This window comes from Syngnathus leptorhynchus, chromosome 17 (genome assembly GCF_054491065.1).
Source record: "Syngnathus leptorhynchus isolate UIUO chromosome 17, UIUO_Slep, whole genome shotgun sequence".
In the NCBI taxonomy this organism is placed as follows: Eukaryota; Metazoa; Chordata; class Actinopteri; order Syngnathiformes; family Syngnathidae; genus Syngnathus; species Syngnathus leptorhynchus.
Window position 1 is genome coordinate 281884 of NC_141211.1, and position 19066 is coordinate 300949.

At 46.2% G+C, this 19066-nt stretch overlaps 5 protein-coding genes across 9 annotated transcripts; 2 read left to right on the top strand and 3 right to left on the bottom strand.

The window, feature by feature from the left end:
* The first annotated feature begins 1068 nt into the window (after positions 1-1068).
* On the top strand, positions 1069-2602 carry rps14 (ribosomal protein S14). Of its 2 annotated transcripts, none has more exons than XM_085935770.1 (5): positions 1069-1184; positions 1822-1975; positions 2037-2198; positions 2335-2411; positions 2484-2602. In XM_085935770.1, exons 2-5 carry the CDS (start codon positions 1827-1829, stop codon positions 2549-2551), a joined length of 456 nt encoding a protein of 151 aa, XP_085791896.1. In that variant the 5' UTR covers positions 1069-1184; positions 1822-1826; the 3' UTR covers positions 2552-2602. The 2 variants fall into 2 exon arrangements, with proteins under 2 accessions (XP_085791896.1, XP_085791897.1); XM_085935771.1 differs by having other exon boundaries at positions 1079-1184; positions 1827-1975.
* A 13-nt stretch (positions 2603-2615) lies between these two features.
* On the bottom strand, positions 2616-7153 carry chm (CHM Rab escort protein). Its single transcript, XM_085935763.1, has 17 exons — positions 6943-7153; positions 6142-6208; positions 6002-6074; positions 5783-5907; positions 5606-5691; positions 5472-5531; positions 5345-5409; positions 5151-5273; positions 4899-5015; positions 4704-4818; positions 4367-4589; positions 4206-4283; positions 3987-4094; positions 3757-3817; positions 3551-3647; positions 3224-3471; positions 2616-2896 (listed from the first exon to the last, which is right to left on the bottom strand). Exons 1-17 carry the CDS (start codon positions 6992-6994, stop codon positions 2750-2752), a joined length of 1845 nt encoding a protein of 614 aa, XP_085791889.1. The 5' UTR covers positions 6995-7153; the 3' UTR covers positions 2616-2749.
* Positions 6853-9400, top strand: LOC147042774 (uncharacterized). 4 transcript variants are annotated; one of them, XM_085935767.1, is made up of 3 exons: positions 6853-7290; positions 7759-8634; positions 8718-9400. In XM_085935767.1, exons 2-3 carry the CDS (start codon positions 7771-7773, stop codon positions 9042-9044), a joined length of 1191 nt encoding a protein of 396 aa, XP_085791893.1. In that variant the 5' UTR covers positions 6853-7290; positions 7759-7770; the 3' UTR covers positions 9045-9400. The 4 variants fall into 4 exon arrangements, with proteins under 4 accessions (XP_085791893.1, XP_085791894.1, XP_085791895.1 ...); XM_085935768.1 differs by having other exon boundaries at positions 6853-7285; XM_085935769.1 differs by having other exon boundaries at positions 6853-7191.
* On the bottom strand, positions 9350-11289 carry LOC147042775 (uncharacterized). Its single transcript, XM_085935764.1, has one exon. It carries the CDS (start codon positions 11042-11044, stop codon positions 9770-9772), a length of 1275 nt encoding a protein of 424 aa, XP_085791890.1. The 5' UTR covers positions 11045-11289; the 3' UTR covers positions 9350-9769.
* A 1498-nt stretch (positions 11290-12787) lies between these two features.
* Positions 12788-18680, bottom strand: ik (IK cytokine). The gene is made up of 20 exons (XM_085936434.1): positions 18510-18680; positions 17992-18058; positions 17824-17916; positions 17465-17524; positions 17231-17398; positions 17044-17158; positions 16626-16696; positions 16500-16546; positions 15751-15914; positions 15572-15680; positions 15128-15167; positions 14898-15036; positions 14594-14615; positions 14419-14503; positions 14244-14327; positions 14101-14158; positions 13929-14017; positions 13508-13616; positions 13385-13419; positions 12788-12935 (listed from the first exon to the last, which is right to left on the bottom strand). Exons 1-20 carry the CDS (start codon positions 18517-18519, stop codon positions 12908-12910), a joined length of 1593 nt encoding a protein of 530 aa, XP_085792560.1. The 5' UTR covers positions 18520-18680; the 3' UTR covers positions 12788-12907.
* Between the last annotated feature and the right edge of the window lie 386 nt (positions 18681-19066).

Consider the following 19066-nt stretch of genomic DNA (forward strand, 5'->3'; position numbering starts at 1 on the left):
CCTTGCGGTAGACGCCCATTTCAGCACTTATTTTCCTCCCTTGTCTCTGTATATATCTTAATATTATTTTTATTGTTATCTTATTAAGGATATCTTATCTCAGGGTTTATTCAGGCCGCTTTTATTTTAGTCCGCTTGTTTGGTCCGGACCAAAAGCCCTGTTTTATTTTGAAACTTACAGCAACTGGTGTTGACATAATGGCGCACTAGTTAACACATGGCGGGTTCGTCCTCTTTTTCATTTTTCCGCAAGTACCAGAAACGTGTTAAAAATACAATGAAGTGCTACAGGCCCTGCGTGAAGCTGCCCCCCCCCCCCACCCTTTTTATTTGTAAAATAACCCAACAAAACACATTGCGCTTACATATAGTGTTTTTCCCCTTTTCATGACTCTTGATACAGTAAAATACAGTTGCAACGGCAAATTCGTGCTACAACACAAAAAGCTGTCAATAACTTTTCATGATAGCCATGTATCCATGAAACACCAAAAGTCTGAGAAGAAAGCCTGTTTCGGACATGGTTATGATATGGATGGGAGACGGTCAGGGAATACCAGGGGCTGAAAGCCTTTTTTTCCCCACGTCAATTGTGAAAGGATATTTACAAGTACCGGCGCTGCTTGGCATGGGTTTTCAGGGGCGATTGTGTCTATAAAATGCAACATTTTGAGGCACATCAGGGCTTACGGCCATACTACCCTGAGAACGCCCGATCTCAGAATCCAAGCAGGGTCAGGCCTGCTTAGTACTTGGATGGGAGACCACTATCTGTGGGAAGCTGGACCCCCACAAACAAAACAGACTATTTTCCTTAAATTTTGCCCGGGGGCCAGCTTCACGCAGGTCAGGCTTACCTTTCAAAGACACATTTGAATGCATTGGCAGATGTGTCTCAGTCAAAATTACTGCAAGAAAACGTCACAGAATTAGGAGCATGCACATATTAAAATAGACCCGATAAACTGGGACTTGCTTATATTGGCAAGATACTAAAATGAATCATTTCACATTCATATATAGAAAAATAATTGCAACTGTAGTTCCGTTTTCATTTGACGTGCAGCTGAGTCTCCCCGCCACTAGGAGGCAACAGCGAGCCGTCACTTTGCCACGTCAACTTTAACCCCGGAAACACTCCCGACTACCTTTTCTAGCTGGAATTCGAGAAGCGAAAGGCGGAGGTGAGAGCTCGTCTCTTCGTGCATCCGTCCCAATCTAATTTGTTTGAGTCCATCGGCACTTTGTTTGGCATCGTGTTGACTTAATCTTACTTTGTGTCTCTTGACGGCCTAAAATTGTTGCCGCGGGCGTGCTCATTTACAAGCTTGGACGCCTTCCCCGTTTGGCCGTCGCGTTGATATTGTTCGCTCGCGGCTTTTTCAAACCGACTACAAGCTGCACGGTTGTTCGTCTTTAAAGTGACATAAGATGATTAAGTTTGGGTTAGGCATTTAAAAGTCAATGCAGGCCTTGTTTTGATTGTGTGCATCTGTAGCCTTCTGAATGATAACTATAGTGGGCTGGCTCCCCAGTCTAACAGCATTACAAGTTGACCGTTGACGTCATGCGTCCCACAATGCAATGCACCGAACAAAAACAAAGCTACTGCTTTGGAGTACCAAACGATCGGGAGAGCTTCTGAGTACAGATGATATTCTTGCGACCAATTCTCTCCAGACGAACGCCAGGATGCGTGACGTCACCGGACCGCAATTTTCGAATGGCCTATATTGCCCTTATTTCACAGCTAAGGGTTAATCACTCATCTTAGGGGGAAAACAATAAAAAAAAACTGACCGTTTTTATGTTTGTGCCTAGACAAGATGGCACCGCGCAAAGGCAAAGAGAAGAAGGAGGAGCAGGTGATCAGTTTGGGACCTCAAGTGGCAGAAGGGGAGAATGTCTTTGGTGTCTGCCACATTTTTGCCTCTTTCAACGACACCTTCGTGCACGTCACGGACCTGTCCGGGAAGTGAGTTGTCATCATTGCGCGCACACGCTTTACGCGCTACTGACCACCCCTCTTTCTTCAGGGAGACCATCTGTCGCGTGACGGGCGGCATGAAGGTGAAGGCGGACAGAGATGAGTCGTCCCCCTATGCTGCCATGCTGGCGGCACAGGACGTGGCTCAGCGCTGCAAGGAGCTTGGCATCACCGCTCTGCACATCAAGCTCAGGGCCACCGGCGGCAACCGGTCAGTGGCCGCCTATATTTGACGGCTGTAGCACTATTGTGACCGGTGAAAAACATTGCGGTGGTGCTTAAACAAATCACGTGGCCTTAACTGCTCAGTTGCTCATGATTTGAACAGGCATGCTTTGCTCTTTCAGCACCAAGACGCCTGGACCAGGAGCGCAGTCTGCACTCCGAGCCCTCGCGCGATCTGGCATGAAGATTGGACGCATCGGTCAGTCACGCTTGCGCCCGTGGCCTGCTCACACGCGTGACCTGCTCACGCCGCATGTATTTGTGCTTTCAGAGGACGTGACCCCCATCCCGTCAGACTCGACGCGCAGAAAGGGAGGACGCCGTGGACGCAGACTGTAAACGCTAGCCGACCTTCACGTGTTCTGTACAATAAAACGTGTTAAACCACAACAGGCGTATCGAGTCAAGGTTCTTTCAAAGCGGTCGCATGGCTAGCAAACGAGTGGGTCCGCTCACTTGTTTTCTTTATTTCTTTCAGCCAAACATAAATAGAAATGGAGGAAAGCATTTAGCCCCATTAAGCGCGGTGGGTCCAAATCAATACTGCACATTTTGGGCCAGAAGCGGCGGCTGCAGCTCTCGGAGTTCGGCGGGCTCCTCGGTGTCGTAGAGGATGTCTTCCGGATTGGGTGCGGGGGGACAGAAATCCTGGTCGGGGACGATCTTGTGGAAGATAACCTCGGCCTAACCACAAAGTATTAGTCCGCATTTCAGTTTTGCCCAAACAGTGCTTTCATTTAGCTTTCTTACAATTAAAAACATTTCCAACTTCATTTAAATTACGTTTCAACCAATTTAAATATGACAAATGTATTCAAAAAATAAATCTTGCAAGCATCTACTTTAATCAACTAATTACCCTCAATTAGGCAAAATGCTTTCATTTTATGGAATCAAGTGACTGAGAAAGCACAACATTACCATAATCAAAACTTGTCAAGTGGAATACTGCAAAAATTATGCTCTTTTTCTAATGATAAAACTCAATGCTAAATGAGACAAATATTTTACCTCCTTGATGGCATGCTCGTGACCCAGATCGGCATCCGGTCCCGAGCACGTGTGAAGGTTAGACGGTAACCGATCGCCATCCTCCACTTGGGTGCCGGTCTGGTCCATGTTAAAGTAGAAACACCACAGGACGCTGGGACGCGAGTTTTGCTCCGGTGACTGAGTGGTGTTGAACATGGCTGCCACTACAGGCGACAAATCCTCGTAGGCGGAGCCCAGTAGTGATTGACAGGTGAGGTGGACTAAATCTGAGAAGGCACAGCACACAGATTGGACTCATATTATTTTTTATTTTTTTGTTACTTGTAGAGGAAAACGGACGCTCACATGTTTCCGGGGCACACGTCATGGTGGACGGTGAGAGCTCCACCATCCTCACAGCAGGAAGTCCCGTCTCCACCGGCGGGATGGTTACCAAGGACACCTTTGTATGCGCGAGAGCACAACGCCATGTTAGCGCACTCGTTCGGCAAACTGCAACCAGGTATTTGGCGCACAGCGTGGCTGTGTGCGAGAGAGCGAGATTGTGTGACCTGATGCTGGTCACCAGGCAGAACGGAGCGGTCGGTGATGAGGACGCCTCGAGAAATGGACCTGGGGACACACAAGTTAAGATCAACAATTTTAAGCAAGCAAACGACTAGGATGTCATTTCCAAAAGTAGACAGGACGGCAAACAGTTGTTTGCTTAGTCTATCGAGTGAACATCAGCGGATGTGCCGCTCAGAAAGAAAACAAAAAAAAAAGTGGAGGGGAGTGAAACCTGGTGGGCGTGGCCTTGCTCTTCAGCTGGGCGGGCAGGAAGCCATCTTCCAGCACAAAATGGCTAGCGGTGATTCGCTGGCCACGGCCGTCAATCAGCGCAGTGCACCTGGAGCGGGACGAGCCTCATAAGCAGAGATGGAAAAAAGACCCAAAAAAAACCACTCTGCCACAGCAACAACATGCCAAGCCGCCAGATGAGGTGGGACTGACGACCTACCTGTTGGCGGTCTTGTCCAGCAGCAGGCAACTGATTGGATGCCTCAGGCAGTACACACCCCCAAACACAGCAGACATCCTGGAACATCAAGCACACGATGGTCACACAGGCGCGGCGGCGCCGCCGCTCCCGCTCCTCCTCCGCCTGCCTGCCTTCCTCACCTGCAGAAGCACTGCGGAATCTCGCCCAGGCCGTACACGGGGAACAGGAAGGGGGTGTTGCCATAGCGACCCAAACAGCGCAGGAAGTGACGCGTGGAGGCTAGGCCGTCCCGGGTGGGCGTGTCCTCGGTCACCATGGCAATGGAGTGCAGCAGGAAGTGCTGCAGGTTGTCGCCCAGCTGCTGGTCGCGCAGGAACTCCGAATATGGGCGGGCACTGTAAGCTAAGAGAGGACACGCTTGGAAAAGTCACTTTGACTCCCCGCTTGGGCCAGCGGCGCGTGACGAGGCGTCCGCGCAACCAAATTAGTACGCGCAAGCAAATGCGTGCGGCTCACCGCTTAGCTCTTCCTCCTTTTCCTCCAGACAGGAAGCCAGGAAACGCATCAACTTCCTCTTTTCCACCATCGACAGCTGGCGACTGGCGAACACGTCGGCTCGGCTGCACGGCACCTGACCGACGACAACCGCCGCAATCGTCATCCAAGGCATTTGGACAGCGCCGTTTCAAGTGTTCAAAGACGACGACGCACCTGCTCCACGTTGCCGTGGCGATACGTGAGGATCCTGGTGACGTTCTTGAATTCGGCATAACGACTGACGTTTGATTTGATGAGCAGGTCCACCAATGAGCCGCGCGCGTACATCAACTGAAGAAAGAGAAAAAAGAAAAAAAAAAAAGTCAAGGGTAGAGACGATGGAAGCTACAATGCGTGGACCTGCAAAGTCCATCTTGACATTTGTTCTCCTTCTCTGGATATTTGTGGGGAAAGCAAAATGTTTACCTTTGAGACGAGGTCAATGTTGAACCTCCGTCCTTCTTTGAGCAGGTCAGCGTAGGTCATCTTCTTCCTCCTGACCTCCGATTGGCCGGTCGCCTCCGACTCTGCCGTTTGTGTGTTTGGGCCCTGTGATGAGATTAAAACTTGTGACGTTCAGGTCACCTGACAGCGCCTGCTAACCATCGCGGACGCCTTACTTCCTCCTCTTGCTCCACCTCTTCTTCTTGCTTTTGCTGCACGTCAGCAGTTGGCTCTGTCAACTCTGTGACAGCAAACGTAAGGAAGCTTAACACGATGACATTTCATGTTAGTCACGCAATTAACCTGCACACGAGTCTTCGTCTATCAGCGTTGGCCCCTCATCAGCCGTTTCCTCCGTCGACTCTGACAACCCAAAAAATAGAAATGTTGCATCTCGTTTTCAGGTTTTACCATCACAGCTGTGCAGCCAAATTAACCTGCACGTGGTTCTTCTGTTTTTTCTTCTTCTACGAAGCGTTCAACCTCTTCTTCCTCATCCTCCTGGTCCTGGTCATCTCCCTCGCTGGGTACAAAGTCGACAAAATCCATCATGCCGATTTCAACAGCACCAAAGAAGAAACTTAAATCTATCATCACATCAAAGAAAGGCTTACCTGATAAGGCACAACACCTGCAAGTTCCTGATGGAGGAGGAGTCTGCATTCGACAGACAGATCGGCTCCTCCCTGTCTTGCACCAGACTGGACCAATCCTGTACCTCATCTTCCTGCAGCTGCTCCTGAAGGAGGAAAAAAAAATACAACCCCGAACCCAAACACACGGGGTGAACTTTCCCGCAGCAAACAACCTATGAGGAAATGGCGAGGACTCACCTGATGTTCCTTGAGCCACGTCAGCAAAGCGTTAAAAGTGAAGCTAGCCCACTTGGACGCGTAGTAACTCCTCCTGAAACGTGAGTGCAGATATCCTCTCCGCGTGCGTGTGAAGAGGTATAGGACATTTGTAAACTCACGTGTCCAGGTGAAGAACTCTTTGACCCACTCGAGAACAAGCTGCCGCCACCACCGACTCCGTGAGACCTTGGACAATGGAACAGGAGGCCGCTATTAGAAAGCTTTGTGTCCAATTGTTTCGACCGCTCTAATTGGTTTTACTACTTTTCCAATTGGCTTTATCAAGTTTTCAAAAAATACAAATTGAGAAGTTGGCATTGGACAAAACTTCGAGGACTTGCCCAAATCCATGAGTCAGAATTATTGTGACGTTTCCAACAGAACTTGATGTTGATTTCACAACAAGCTGATTTTTGTCTCGAGCCCAGTGTTTCTGACAACGCACGAGCTATTACCGAGCGAGGCCAGCTGAATGATCAGACTTCAAAATGAATCTGTAGGTTTAGTCAATGCTTGATTATTGCATAAAATCCAAACTTTGCTGGGTGTCTGCTGGGACTAATAATTTGGCCTCGGCAATAAAAAACGGAGCCATCGTGACGTCACGGCGTGAAGTCAGCATCACAGCGCGGAGATGACATGACGAAATGTCCCGTCTACTGAAACTGTGGTTTCTGAAGAACACTAAAATTAGGGTCCATAGACTCAACTACAAGTCACTGTCATTGGCGAGCTTGTTCGCTAGCCACGGTTATTGGAAGTGAACAGACTGATAGCCATTAGCTAATGACGAGTTATTAGCTTATTTCAAAGACAAAACACAAATTGTGGGGGGGGGGGTTAATCGCCACGCCGCTTTGGTGACACGCGCGCACACACACACATGGGACATGACTTTGACAAGGTGTTGGAGCGTTTACCTGTGCCTACGATGACGACGTCGAACTCGGACGGAAGATCTTCGGCAGCCATCTTACCGAAGGCGCGCGCACACCCTTGTGCTCGATCCCGACACACAGCGGCCGCGTGCGGATGCCCAGTTCACGCGCAGGTCCAAAACACGTGCAATTCTGACACGGAAGCTGCCCCGCAAAACCTCTATTGTTCAACTCGACAATTTCAAGTCTACGGAAGATACGGAAGAGGATTAGGGCCAGTGAAGAAAAGGGGTGACAGGATTCTGACTTTTTTTCTCAGAATTCTGACTTTATTCTCAGAATTCCCCATTTCTGACTTTAAAGTCAGTTTCATTCAACCGATGACGTAATGTACGATTATAAATGTATATATATATACACATAGTTTCCTTAAACCGATGACGTCATGTACGATTATAAATATACATATACATACATACACGTCACGGCAACGTCACAAAGCGTCGGTACAACACCGCGCCTCGCGGCATAAACTATGCCTTGCTGATTGTGGCCGGCTGCAATTTCATTGAACCTTAAATTTAACTCAATACACTGATCACACTGTTGTTTAAGAGTAGTGATTCTATGTGCCACAATTCAAGGTTACATCATTTCAAGTATAATCATGCACACCTTTATTTACTCACTGGATGAGACTTGTTTAGTGATGTTACACCTGACATCGTATCAGGAGTGAGAACATTATTATTTAAATAAAACAACTTTGTACAATAAGCATACTGTCATAAAGTCATGTTTTCAAAATGCCCACTGTTGTGTTTGACAAATTGTAATTGTTTTTACTTTGTTGTGCAGATAAAGTGACTGATGGAGGCTGCAACTCAACCAGTGCCTGAAAAGCCGGATTTGGATGACTTAATCAAACTATGCTTTAGACTTGCATTCAGCAACAAGGAAATACTTGCAGTTTTTGCACATAATGCTCAGACTATTATAAGTATTCGGACTCTGAAGAGAACTTGTAAAAGACTTGGTCTGTTCCGAAGAAAGAATCAGTCGGACCTGGAAGATGTGTTGGCTTTTGTCCAGCATAAAATCCTGACTTGTGGCCAGATGCAAGGTTATCGTTGGCTTCATCTACGTGCGATTCAAAAAGGATTTGTTGTCTCACAAGATACAATAAGACAAATTATAAAATTGGTTGACCCAGTCGGCGTGGAATTAAGAAGAGCACGACGCCTTAGAAGACGCCAGTACAGCTGCCGAGGCCCAAATGCTCTTTGGCACATGGATGGCTATGATAAATTAAAACCCTATGGGATTTGCATCAATGGTTGTATTGATGGGTTTAGCCGGTATGTGTTATGGGCAGAGGCCTATACCACAAACAATGATCCCAAGGTGATTGCAAGTTATTTTATCAAAACAGTTTCACGCATTGGTGGATGTCCAGAGAGGATCCGTGCAGACAGGGGCACAGAAAATGGTTGTGTTGAACAGATGCAAGTGTTTTCGCGACAAAACCACTCTGACAATTTTGCTGGGGAGAAAAGTTTTCTTTACGGGAGAAGTACTGCCAATCAGCGCATTGAAGGGTGGTGGTCCATCCTTCGCAAACAGAGCGCACAGTTCTGGATTAATTTATTTCAAACTCTTCAGGAGGATGGTCACTACACAGGAGATTTTCTGGATAAAAGTCTTATCCAGTTCTGCTTTCTTAATCTTGTGCAGGTAAAATATTTTGTCTCCCCGTCATGTTTTTGAAGAAAAAATAACAATGTACTTAAATACTTAACTATGCTGCTCTTGTGCAGGATGAGCTGGATGAAGTTGTGAACACATGGAACTCACACAAAATAAGACCAAGGTCGAATGGTGATACAGCTTCAGGCCGGCCAGTCGTCATGTATTCATTCCCTGCCATGCACAGTGCCGAGGATCGACTGAAACCCACTGGAATGCAAGATATCACTGCATGTATGGAAGAGTGCACTCCAAAATGCCAGTTTCCTTGCGATGAAACTGTATTTGAACTGTGTTGTCTGCTAATGGAGGAAAATGAATGGCACGCTCCATCAGATCCATTGCATGCAAGTGACTTGTATCTTATGTTGAGAGAGGAATTACTGAAGATTGTTTGACAAGCGTATTGATGTAATGAACATATAAACTCCTCAGAAAATATTTTTTTCAGATTTTTTTTATCAATACTCTGTATACTTAGTTACTATGTTTCTTTAGTCTTACAATGCCTTCTTGACCTTAAAATATTCTTAATGACCCAAATTTTCCAGAATAATTCATTGCAAAATAGAATTTATTTTTAACTATGCTTACCTGATCTATGCTTATTCTTTTCCATTTGTGACTAACAAAAACAAAGATGTTACATTTTGCTTGAAATGTCCTGAAATTGACTGCTTAAATATGTATTAATGTATTACTTGTATATTAAAAATTGTGTCTTTCCATAGAAGGCATCTGTACAACATTACAATACTTTATTTTTATATACCAACATTCAGGTACAGTCAGGAAATACATAGTGGATGAAGAGTGAGTTTATTGAATGCAATAAAATATTACTACTGTTTATTACAGAAGCATTCACTTAATACAATGTAGCTGCTGAAAACAACCATACAATGGTTATGCATAACATCTTGGGTCATTTTAATAAAGCCCTAGAATTTTTATATAACTGGAACATAATACCAAATGCAAGCTGTTTCTATAAAATTCTAAAAACAGTGAAGGAATGAATACAAAGTTTGTTTCTATTTGACCAATAAGAACAGTGAACAAAATATGTTGTGTTGATGCAACTTACAACGGATAATTAACGGAGTTATGGTTATTGACAGAATTAAACAATATCCATGACCCAGATATTGCTTTCGAGAACGGCATTGAATTTTGATCGGAAGTCTGGGAAATTTTCATAGCTGTCAGCAATGTACAAAACCTTTCCACACGTGTGCCCCACTGGTCTTCTACTAAACTCTGTCATTTGTTGAAACTCCACAAGGATGGTGTCGGTGACAATAAGATCAGATCCAGTGCAAAACCGGAGAAATTTCTGAAGCTTGAGTTCATCCAACTCTCTGATGAACCTTTTCAGATGATTTACCACTTCCTTCTGCGTTGAGGTTAAATCATTTGGAAATTTCAGCAGTTGGCAGACCTTTTTGGAAGTAGGTTGCAAGTCAGAGCACAACTTGTTAAGTGCGTCAGGACTTATGAAGTCATGGTAAAAAGTAACCTCCCTCCAGCAGTCAATAACAAACATGGGCTTTTGGACAAGCTCTTTGTGCGCTATTTCCTGCAGTATTGTGGGAAAGGTTTCAGGTGTGATTCTCTTTCTACACCCGTAGCTATCAAGAACTTCCACAAGATCATCTTGGTCTACTTCTGAAAAGTCCTTCATTGCGTCCATCAAAACGTCACGCTCCTGGCTGCTCACAAACTGCAGAAAGTGGGCCCTTGGATCACTGTAGACACAGTTGAAAAGCACTTGCTCGAGGAAAGGAAACGCAAGTTTGTTTGGGAAATAGCAACAATCTTGGTAACCTTTTATAAGTATTCTCCCAACTGCTTTCCACTTTGCTGCAGAAAAATCATGACGGATAAATGGCACTTTAATTGATGTACCAAGGGTGCATCGGTCATAGAATTCCTGCCAGAAACAGGTGAGAACATCTCTCAGTACTCCAGACCCAACACCTGTTTCTTCTCTATCATCTGGGAGTATGCGTTTCACACTGAGTGGTTTGTTCAATATTTCTTCTTTACAAAATGCTCTTATATCATTCAATGTGTCAGTGGAGTGGACAGTTATAGTCAACACATCCTGTGGATCAGGTGGATTGAGGGGCAAAGCAGGACCATCGTAGATCATTGTGACTTCTGTATCTTCTATTGTGTCATATGTGGGACCAAAAGTAATTTCTGAATCAACAGAAATGTTGAATGGCTGGTAGACTTCATTTGAATAAACAGAGACCTCGTCACTTTCTGCGGCATTGTATTCACTGCCATTAACTGACGTAACTTCCTCGTGTGTGTGGACATCATCTTGGTTGTCTTTTGGTCTTGTTGCAATGTAAAAACGCAACAATGTTAGCTTTGCAGCCTCGTACATATAGCCGATGGAATGGCAGGTGTCATCACTGAGGCAGTTTTGTTTGAAATCCCAAACCTCAAACTCAAAGTCCAATTGTGATCCTTTGGGAGAAATTCCATCTGGGAAAAATAGAAATTCCTTCCTTGAGAATGTCTTTCAACCCAGCTTCTGTGGACATTTGAAGTTTTCTGGTACCCCCTCCCTGCTTCTCCCTTAACTGTTTGGTTATCTTTCCATCACTGTGTATCCATCCGATTGCAATATTTCTTGTTGTTTTCTGCTTCTTTGTCTCTTGTAGTTGTGTCTTTGAGGTGGTGTCCTCTTTGTCACTATCTTTCCTGAGTTTCATTTTTTCACGTAGTTTTTCTAAAAGTCCGTTTTTTCTTTTGGATGTAGGCTGTTTCGTCTTGCAAAAATTAAAGAGTGCAATCCGGTCTCCATAGCGAGGGATGTAATTGGCAAGAGTGGCATCGTCCATCAGTGATGACATCACTGTCAATCTGCACGATGATAGAAAAAAAAAAATCCATCACACAGAATCACTTAATTTGAAAGAATGAAGCACAAATATAATACTTATTGTAAATCAAATCCACACTCGACAAACATGTTGCAACTGTTTAATCTTTAAGAATTTATTAAGCCACATTTATACCTGAAGTCTGTGTTTTTAATTTCATTTTAAACACTACTTCAATCATCAGTTCACTTAATGTGTGTACTTAAAATGAGCTAGAGTTGGATTGTGGTATGGAGTCAGCAAAGCATAAGGGGTTTGATGCCGCGAGTCGCGGTGTTGTACCGACGCTTTGTGACGTTGCCGTGACGTGATGTATGTATATGTATATTTATAATCGTACATGACGTCATCGGTTTAAGGAAACTATGTGTATATATATGTATATATGTACACATTTATAATCGTACATTACGTCATCGGTTGAATGAAACTGACTCCTGAATGAACAAAAATAGCATAATGCTTCTTTACGTGTAAATGCGACGCATCCCGTCAAGAGCTATCAATTAGCAACGGAGCTACATGCTACACGGAGCCAGTTATATACGCAACAGTCACCAAAATGAACACAATGCTTTATTTACTCACCCCCTGCTCCTCCAAGAGTGAAATGATGTCCTCCGGCAATCCTCTGGCACGCAAAAAGTCACTCGTTGACGACATAATGTCCTCTCTGGTCAAAACCACACCACACTGACTTTCCCTCCGCCACCCCACACCATAAAGTCAGAATTCTGACTTTATTCTCAGAATTCTGACTTTAAAGTCGGAATTCTGAGAATAAAGTCAGAATTCCGACTTTAAAGTCAGAATTCTGAGAATAAAGTCAGAATTCTAAGAATAAAGTCAGAATTCTGACTTTAAAGTCAGAATTCTGAGAATAAAGTCAGAATTCCGACTTTAAAATCAGAATTCTGAGAATAAAGTCAGAATTCTGACTTTAGAATTCTGAGAATAAAGTCAGAATTCCGACTTTAAAATCAGAATTCTGAGAATAAAGTCAGAATTCTGACTTTAAAGTCAGAATTCTGAGAATAAAGTCAGAATTCTGAGAAAAAAAAGTCAGAATCCTGTCACCCCTCGTTTTTTTTTTTTCTTCACTGGCCCTAATCCTCTTCCGTACAAGTCTTTTGTATTCACGTATATAATTATTACTGAGATTCTTACACACGTGGGTCACAGGCGGGAATTGAAAGCGTTCACAAGGAGACACACAATCTAAAGAATCAAAATCCACCAAATCACATAAGGTTTCTTTTTAATCAGATGAAATGGATTGTGTGTGCACCTGTTTGAATAAAACCAAAAAAAATTCTATTACTAATGCGATTTCATCAAACACCACAAGCCTTGGACAAAGTTCAGTATTTGGGTCGCTTCACATCCACCCTGTGGGAAAGAAAGGGAAAAAAAAAGGCGTCGGGGTCAACATTATGAGTCTCGAAGGGGTCCGATTGTTTGGGAACACGATCGAGAGATTCTCATAAAGAGGACCGCTCCAAAGATCGCACGAGTCTCGCCACAACTGACATCATGCGGCCTTCGTGGAACGCAGACTCAAAATTTGGACACAGCCAACAACTCTGAATGCATTTGGAATCATTCGTTCACGTACAAATCTCTATACTAAACAATACTACACTACACTATAGAGTAGGGCTGAAAGGATGAATCAGATGTAAGTGGGCGGGGTTATATTCCAGAGCACGCTCTTGAATTACACTGACATGTTATCGTAGCATTTACGGACGGCACTTGGAATGTCTTTTCACTACGTGGGGAATTCTCAACACAGAGAGCGAGCGAGCGAGCCCTGTGTAGTGGCTAAGGAGACTCACCCGTCGGCCTCCATCTTCTTTCTCTTCTCGATGATCTGAAACAGAAGAGACGTATCGTGAAGACCTCATCAGAGAGATAAGACAGCTGAGGAGGAGAACGGGCGCTGCGCTGCGTCTTCTCACCGCGCTGATCTTCTTCCACTGGCGGTCCAGCTCGGCTTTCTCGTTGGTCTCCTTGAAGCGGCGAGTCTTACGGCCCTCCGACATCTTGATGCCATACTGGAAAGCCGCCCTGTGGGGGTGCACGCACAGAATAAACACAGCCTCGGCGGGGTCCGTCGTGGCGGCCATATTGAGGATACATTGACCAAGGTGAGGCGCCGGAGCACGCAAAACAACTGTCCCTCGCTCGGGGAAAGCCAAAAGAACAGTTGTAATTTTTTATGATTACTCAATGTTCTCGACCTGATTCGGTCAACTCCAAAATTGCGACGGGCCTGTTTTGCCGCCGGCGGTTCAATGGCAACAAAAAACGTAGAAACAAACAAAAAAGAAATGAGCCAAATGTGAGGGCTGCGTTCACTTTTGGCCAGTGCGTACGTACTTGGGCAGCGCCTCCTTGTTGTTCATGTAGTCAGAATATTCCTCCTGAGTGTCAAAGTCCCAGCGACCCAGCGGCCCCTTCTTGTTGCCCTGGAAGGCCACATCACGCAGTGGAGTGGTGCCATCACGCACGGAGGGAGGGAGGGGCGCACGTGACAAAGCGTGCAACTTACCTGGTCCATCTTGCTGTAGTCCACTTCTTCGTCGCTGTCTACCGCCAGGTCATCCATCCTACGGACGCATGCACAATTGACGGTCGGTCGAAAGCAAGTTACGTCGGTGAGCTACGTCACGATTTAACGCGGGAGCGGCTTACGTAGCAGGGTAACACTCGGCGTAAGAGTTGGACCCGCCGAAGAAATCTCCCAGATGTTCTTTAGCGTCTTTCCTCTGAGATGGCGTGATGCGCGTTAAGGAGGAGACACACACAATCGGTTGGGGCGACACGCACACAAGCTTGTGGCATCATGCCAGCCACCACAGAAGGATATGCATCCTTGCTCTGCCATTGGCCACCCGCTGTACCCGCAAACTTTTCATTGATCAATTTGAGCTGATCCCGCACCGACCCTGGACCTGTTTCATGACAACACAACGCGAGTTTCATCCCAGCCAGCGTGCTAGCGATCGGGCAAGCAAGGAGGTTGACCGTACTGCGTCACATACCCGTATCTGCCTCCTCCGCCACCTACGCGCGCACACACAGCAGATGTTTTGTTTTCAGTCAAACGGCATTCCTCTGTGTGTGTGTGTGTGTGTGTGCGTGCGTGCATGCGTGCGTGCGTGCGTGCGTCCGTCCGTATATGAGAACACGCGTGTTCGTGTATGTTCATGTGCTACTGTGTGGTCATAGTATATGCACGGATGCGTGTGTGTGTGTGTGTGTGTGTGTGTGTGTGTGTGTGTATGCGCATGCGTGCTTGTACATGAACCTGATTGTTACTTCAAATCTGTGTGCGTGTGCGCGAACCTGCTGCTCTTTGTCAAAGTAGGCGTGTTTTCGCTTCTTTTCGTCATCTCTGTCCCGGTCTCGTCGTCTGTCTTTGTCTTTGTGAGGTTTGGACAAAGACGTCGCCGACGGCAAGTAGTCCCCGATGTCGTCGAAAATGCTGCGCAAGAGACGCACGCACAGGCATTGACAGCGGTAGAGACAACACACGGACGGAGAGGGAAGCCTCAAATGTGCATTTGCTTACTGACCCAATGTCAGCTTCGGGAGCTCTTTTTTCATCCGCTTTGCCTGAAAGACATTGCAAGCACAGCACGTTCGTGAGCTCATCATCATGCAGCCGTGCCTCCCTCTCATCACTGCCGCATAGATGTTCATCATTTCCCATTTGGCGTTAGCACTAGCATTAAGCATTTGGGGAAGCCCATATGAGGCCAAATCATTGAAAACAATGTGTGTGTGTGTGTGTGTGTGTGTGTGTGTGTGTGTGTGTGTGTGTGTGTGTGTGTGTGTGTGTGTGTGTGTGTGTGTGTGTGTGTGTGTGTTCGTGTGTGTTCAAGACAAGGGTCTTGTTTCAGCGTCCCTTAAGAGATTGTAGGTGGAATATTTGACTAAGTTTGCACCAGAAAAAAAAAAATTGCCATTTAATGTTCATTTGCAATGTGTGGGGGGAAAAAAAGTAAGAAAACAATCACCTTTGTCCTTTTTCTTGATCTTCTTGTGTCGAGTTCCTTGGCGGAGGTAAGACAGGATCTGCGTCAGTTTGGAGATGACGATGTCGTTGGTGCTCAGCGTGGTCTGCGCCTGTCTCACACACACACGCACGGCGGATGAAGGATGTGGCTCGCCCGCGGCACATCGAGCACACACGTACCTCCATACTGGGACAGTCAGCTTTGCTGCGAATGAGCGTGGTGGGAATGTCCGTGTCGGTGAACTCGTCGTCGAGGTCCACCACGTACGCCATGCGGCCCGGCAGGAACAGCTCGTTGCGCTCCAGCGCGCCCGAGCGAAACACCATGCGATAGATATTGCGGCCTGGTCGTCACAAAGCGTCTTCTTTCATCAAATGCCACTCACTCCATAAATACGACATTGTGTAAAGATTTGCCAATCGTCATGTATTTCCAGTATACAGGGATGTCAAACTCATTTTTGTTGCGGGCTGCATTGTAGTCATAGTTTCCCCTCGAAGAGCCATTGTGACTGTCAACCCAAATAAATAAACGCCTCATATTATATACAGTGCAAGCTACAAAACAAACTGACAATTGTTTTTTTTCAAATCAGACGAGTGGAAACTTTTCAAATATTTTAAAAGATCATTTTTAAAAGTTAAGAACATTTGCAATTTGAATACGACATCAATTTAATGCACAATTTGTCTTTGCAGGCCACCGAAAATGATACGGTAGGCCATATCTGGCCCCCGGGCCTTGAGTGTGACACCTGTGGCCTAAAGCCAGCACAAGTTGAAAATGTACAACATATTATATTGTGTGTGTTCATTTTGGAGGCACAGTGTTTAATCATATGGCTGGTGCCAGTGTATTGAAGTGCATGTGTATTTCATCCACAGCGCCCCCGTCACGACGCAAAACTTTGCGAGCACGTTCAACTCACCGAGGCGAGTCTTGAACTCAATCTTCTCCTCCGGTTCCACGTCTTTCCTACCGCCCACGCACAAGGAGAAAAAGAGTGCCGTCAAGGTCATTGACAATAACCTAGGTTGGGAGCGTGAGGTCCTACTTGGCTTCTTTCTGGACCTTCTCCATCATATCTTCTTCTTCTTTCTCTTTGCTGTTGATCTCAGCTCTCACCTGAGGCACAGAAGCAAAGCGCGCCTTAAAGCGGTGCCTTGCTTTCGGGGTGGCGGACATCCTGGCTGGCAGTTTTCATTTTTAAACACCATTGGCGCCGCGCTTCAAAACGGTCGCCACGCCGTACTATGCGCAAAAGCTGCGCTGCATTGTGGGAGGTGAGTCCAGGGAAATGAATTGCATTTCTCTTCATTTCAAGACCTCGGTTTGAGAACAGGCTCGCAGCCACCGCGGTCATTCGCCGAAGTTGCACCGCGTATATACCGATTAGAAAGTATTCCAGTGATCGAGTCAACGCCATAGAAAAGTCGGCTGGAGGGAAACTCTTGCATGTCTGCACGCCTCACCTTCTGCAGCAGAGCAAAGTCCAGACCTTTCACCAAGTGAGTATGCTCCATGTCACCACCCAAGAACTTGGACTCCTGGATCAGTTGACGTCGTTTCTCCGCCGCAGACTTGTCCCTGCGTCGCGTTAGCATATAAGCCAGAGACCCGCGCTGCGCCACCGCGGCGGAGGGCAAGAAGCGCACTCACGCCTCGGCCGAGGGTCCGACGGCTCGGTAGTTGGCGGTGGTGCTGATCAGTTCTGTCTCCTCGTAGTCTTTGTTGACGCCGTCCCGCCGCTCTCGGGCCCGGTCGCGGTATTTCTCGGCCAGTTCGCGCTCGCGCTCCATCTCCTGCTGCCGTAGCTTAGCGTAGTAGCTGACGGTCGCACAAATAAGACAGTTATCGATTGAAAAGAATCGATGCCTGAACAATCCATCCCACCTCTTTTTCTTCCTCCTCCTCGCCGCGGGATCTTCATCCTCATTGTAGTCCCTTGGCATTCTGGGTAAACAAAACAAAAAATAGGCGCAGGAACATGTTAAGTGTTGGCAGTTGTGTTGCCACTCTTTCCTCATGCTGTAGTATGTTATGCCGTCACGCCTTGACAATATTACACTCTTGTAGTCATGCAGCTGTCATAATGTCACCTTCTTGTCGTGACGTAGGAATGATGTTATGCTGTTCAAGTCATGTTGTCGCAACGTTATGCTGTTACTGCTGTAGTCGTAGTTTCATGTTCAAATACAACTATGATTGTTGTTTGCTTCTATTGCTTGAGTCCAATTGTGTCAAAGACGTACTCATGATGCCTTGACTTGGAGGGTGGCGCTGAAGAAGGTGTGGCCCGTGGTGTCATCAGCAACTTCCTGAAGTCATCATTGGTCAACTTTGACCTGCAAACCAACACGCGCGCACTTCTGTTAACGAACGAGCGCACTAGCGTCAGGACCAAGAGTGTAAATACTTACTGTGCAGCTGATCTGCTGTCATCCACATCGTGACCCTCGGGAGCCAGAGGGTTGGAATAACTCTCCGCTGTTAACACATTCACATGCGCACGTGAGCGTAAATCTACAAAACCCACACGTGAGCCGCACACTTGGTTTCCACGTCTACTACTCATCTACTTTCGCTGTTTAAATAAAAAAAAAAAGCACTCGTCAAAATCATCCATATAACCATTTTCGACACCCAACGCTTGCCCCGTTCAGAGTCGCGGGGGGCTGCTGAAGACATTAAGTTTACATCCATGGTTTTTCACCTTTTCGCAAGCGTTCAAGTGCGTTACGTCTTTCCTGAAACAAACATCACTGAGCAAGCACAAACAGAATACGTAGAGTATGTCCATACCGAGTTGCAACTTTTCTGGTCTCGCCATTTAGCAAAAAAAAGCGGCTGGCCAGTACCGTGGTAGCTCAGGATAGCGTTAGCTTTGTGGTGATCACGTAGCAAGCATAAGGGCGAGCATGCTAACAGGGCGACTTACTTTCGGGCATGTTGGTAACGTCAAGTTGTCAAGCTTCCCCACTGTGCGGATTTGCTCTGTGTTGGACTTGTGAGCTTTCAACAACGATGCTGCTGGCAATTCAGGTTCACTAGGGACGCTTCCTTTCCGTTTCCGCGTCTTCTTCTTCATGCTTATTTGCCGTAGTGGCGAACTGGATTGTGACTTTAACGCCCCCTAGTGATCCGGAACGCTTATTGGTTTGCCTAAAATCTGGTTCACACGGCAGGATTAAAGAACCAAAGTAGCCCCGAAACTGAAACATTTTCCCAAAGGTTTTTTTTTTTATAATGACATAAATGACCACCTCATAAGTTCTTACAGTAATAGCTTGGCATTGCACTGCCAAAAAAATACGGTCGGCTTACACGTTTTCGTCTGTGTCAGTTAGTCAATGGAAAGACTTTTAGTGGCGCCAGACATTAATATGAGCAAGACAATGAACGAATCAACAACGGTGGTTTCCTTCATCGTTTTCCACGGCTGGACATGGTACAGGCTAGGACAGACGTGACGTGTTGAGCGTGTGAAAACTGCAG

What these genes read in the sequence shown, in the direction of transcription:
- rps14 (XM_085935770.1), top strand. Translation starts at nt 1,827, where the DNA reads ATGGCACCGCGCAAAGGCAAAGAGAAGAAGGAGGAGCAGGTGATCAGT. An exon ending in AGGGCCACCGGCGGCAACCG is followed by an intron (nt 2,199 to 2,334) that starts GTCAGTGGCCGC and finishes TTGCTCTTTCAG; the next exon opens with CACCAAGACGCCTGGACCAG. An exon ending in CATGAAGATTGGACGCATCG is followed by an intron (nt 2,412 to 2,483) that starts GTCAGTCACGCT and finishes TTGTGCTTTCAG; the next exon opens with AGGACGTGACCCCCATCCCG.
- chm (XM_085935763.1), bottom strand. Translation starts at nt 6,994, where the DNA reads ATGGCTGCCGAAGATCTTCCGTCCGAGTTCGACGTCGTCATCGTAGGC. An exon ending in CTGGACAAGACCGCCAACAG is followed by an intron (nt 4,095 to 4,205) that starts GTAGGTCGTCAG and finishes GTCCCGCTCCAG; the next exon opens with GTGCACTGCGCTGATTGACG. An exon ending in ACGAGCATGCCATCAAGGAG is followed by an intron (nt 2,897 to 3,223) that starts GTAAAATATTTG and finishes CTTTGTGGTTAG; the next exon opens with GCCGAGGTTATCTTCCACAA.
- LOC147042774 (XM_085935766.1), top strand. Translation starts at nt 7,771, where the DNA reads ATGGAGGCTGCAACTCAACCAGTGCCTGAAAAGCCGGATTTGGATGAC. An exon ending in GCTTTCTTAATCTTGTGCAG is followed by an intron (nt 8,635 to 8,717) that starts GTAAAATATTTT and finishes GCTCTTGTGCAG; the next exon opens with GATGAGCTGGATGAAGTTGT.
- LOC147042775 (XM_085935764.1), bottom strand. Translation starts at nt 11,044, where the DNA reads ATGTACGAGGCTGCAAAGCTAACATTGTTGCGTTTTTACATTGCAACA.
- ik (XM_085936434.1), bottom strand. An exon ending in GACAGCAGATCAGCTGCACA is followed by an intron (nt 17,917 to 17,991) that starts GTAAGTATTTAC and finishes GTTGGTTTGCAG; the next exon opens with GTCAAAGTTGACCAATGATG. An exon ending in TCCAAGTCAAGGCATCATGA is followed by an intron (nt 17,525 to 17,823) that starts GTACGTCTTTGA and finishes TTGTTTACCCAG; the next exon opens with AATGCCAAGGGACTACAATG.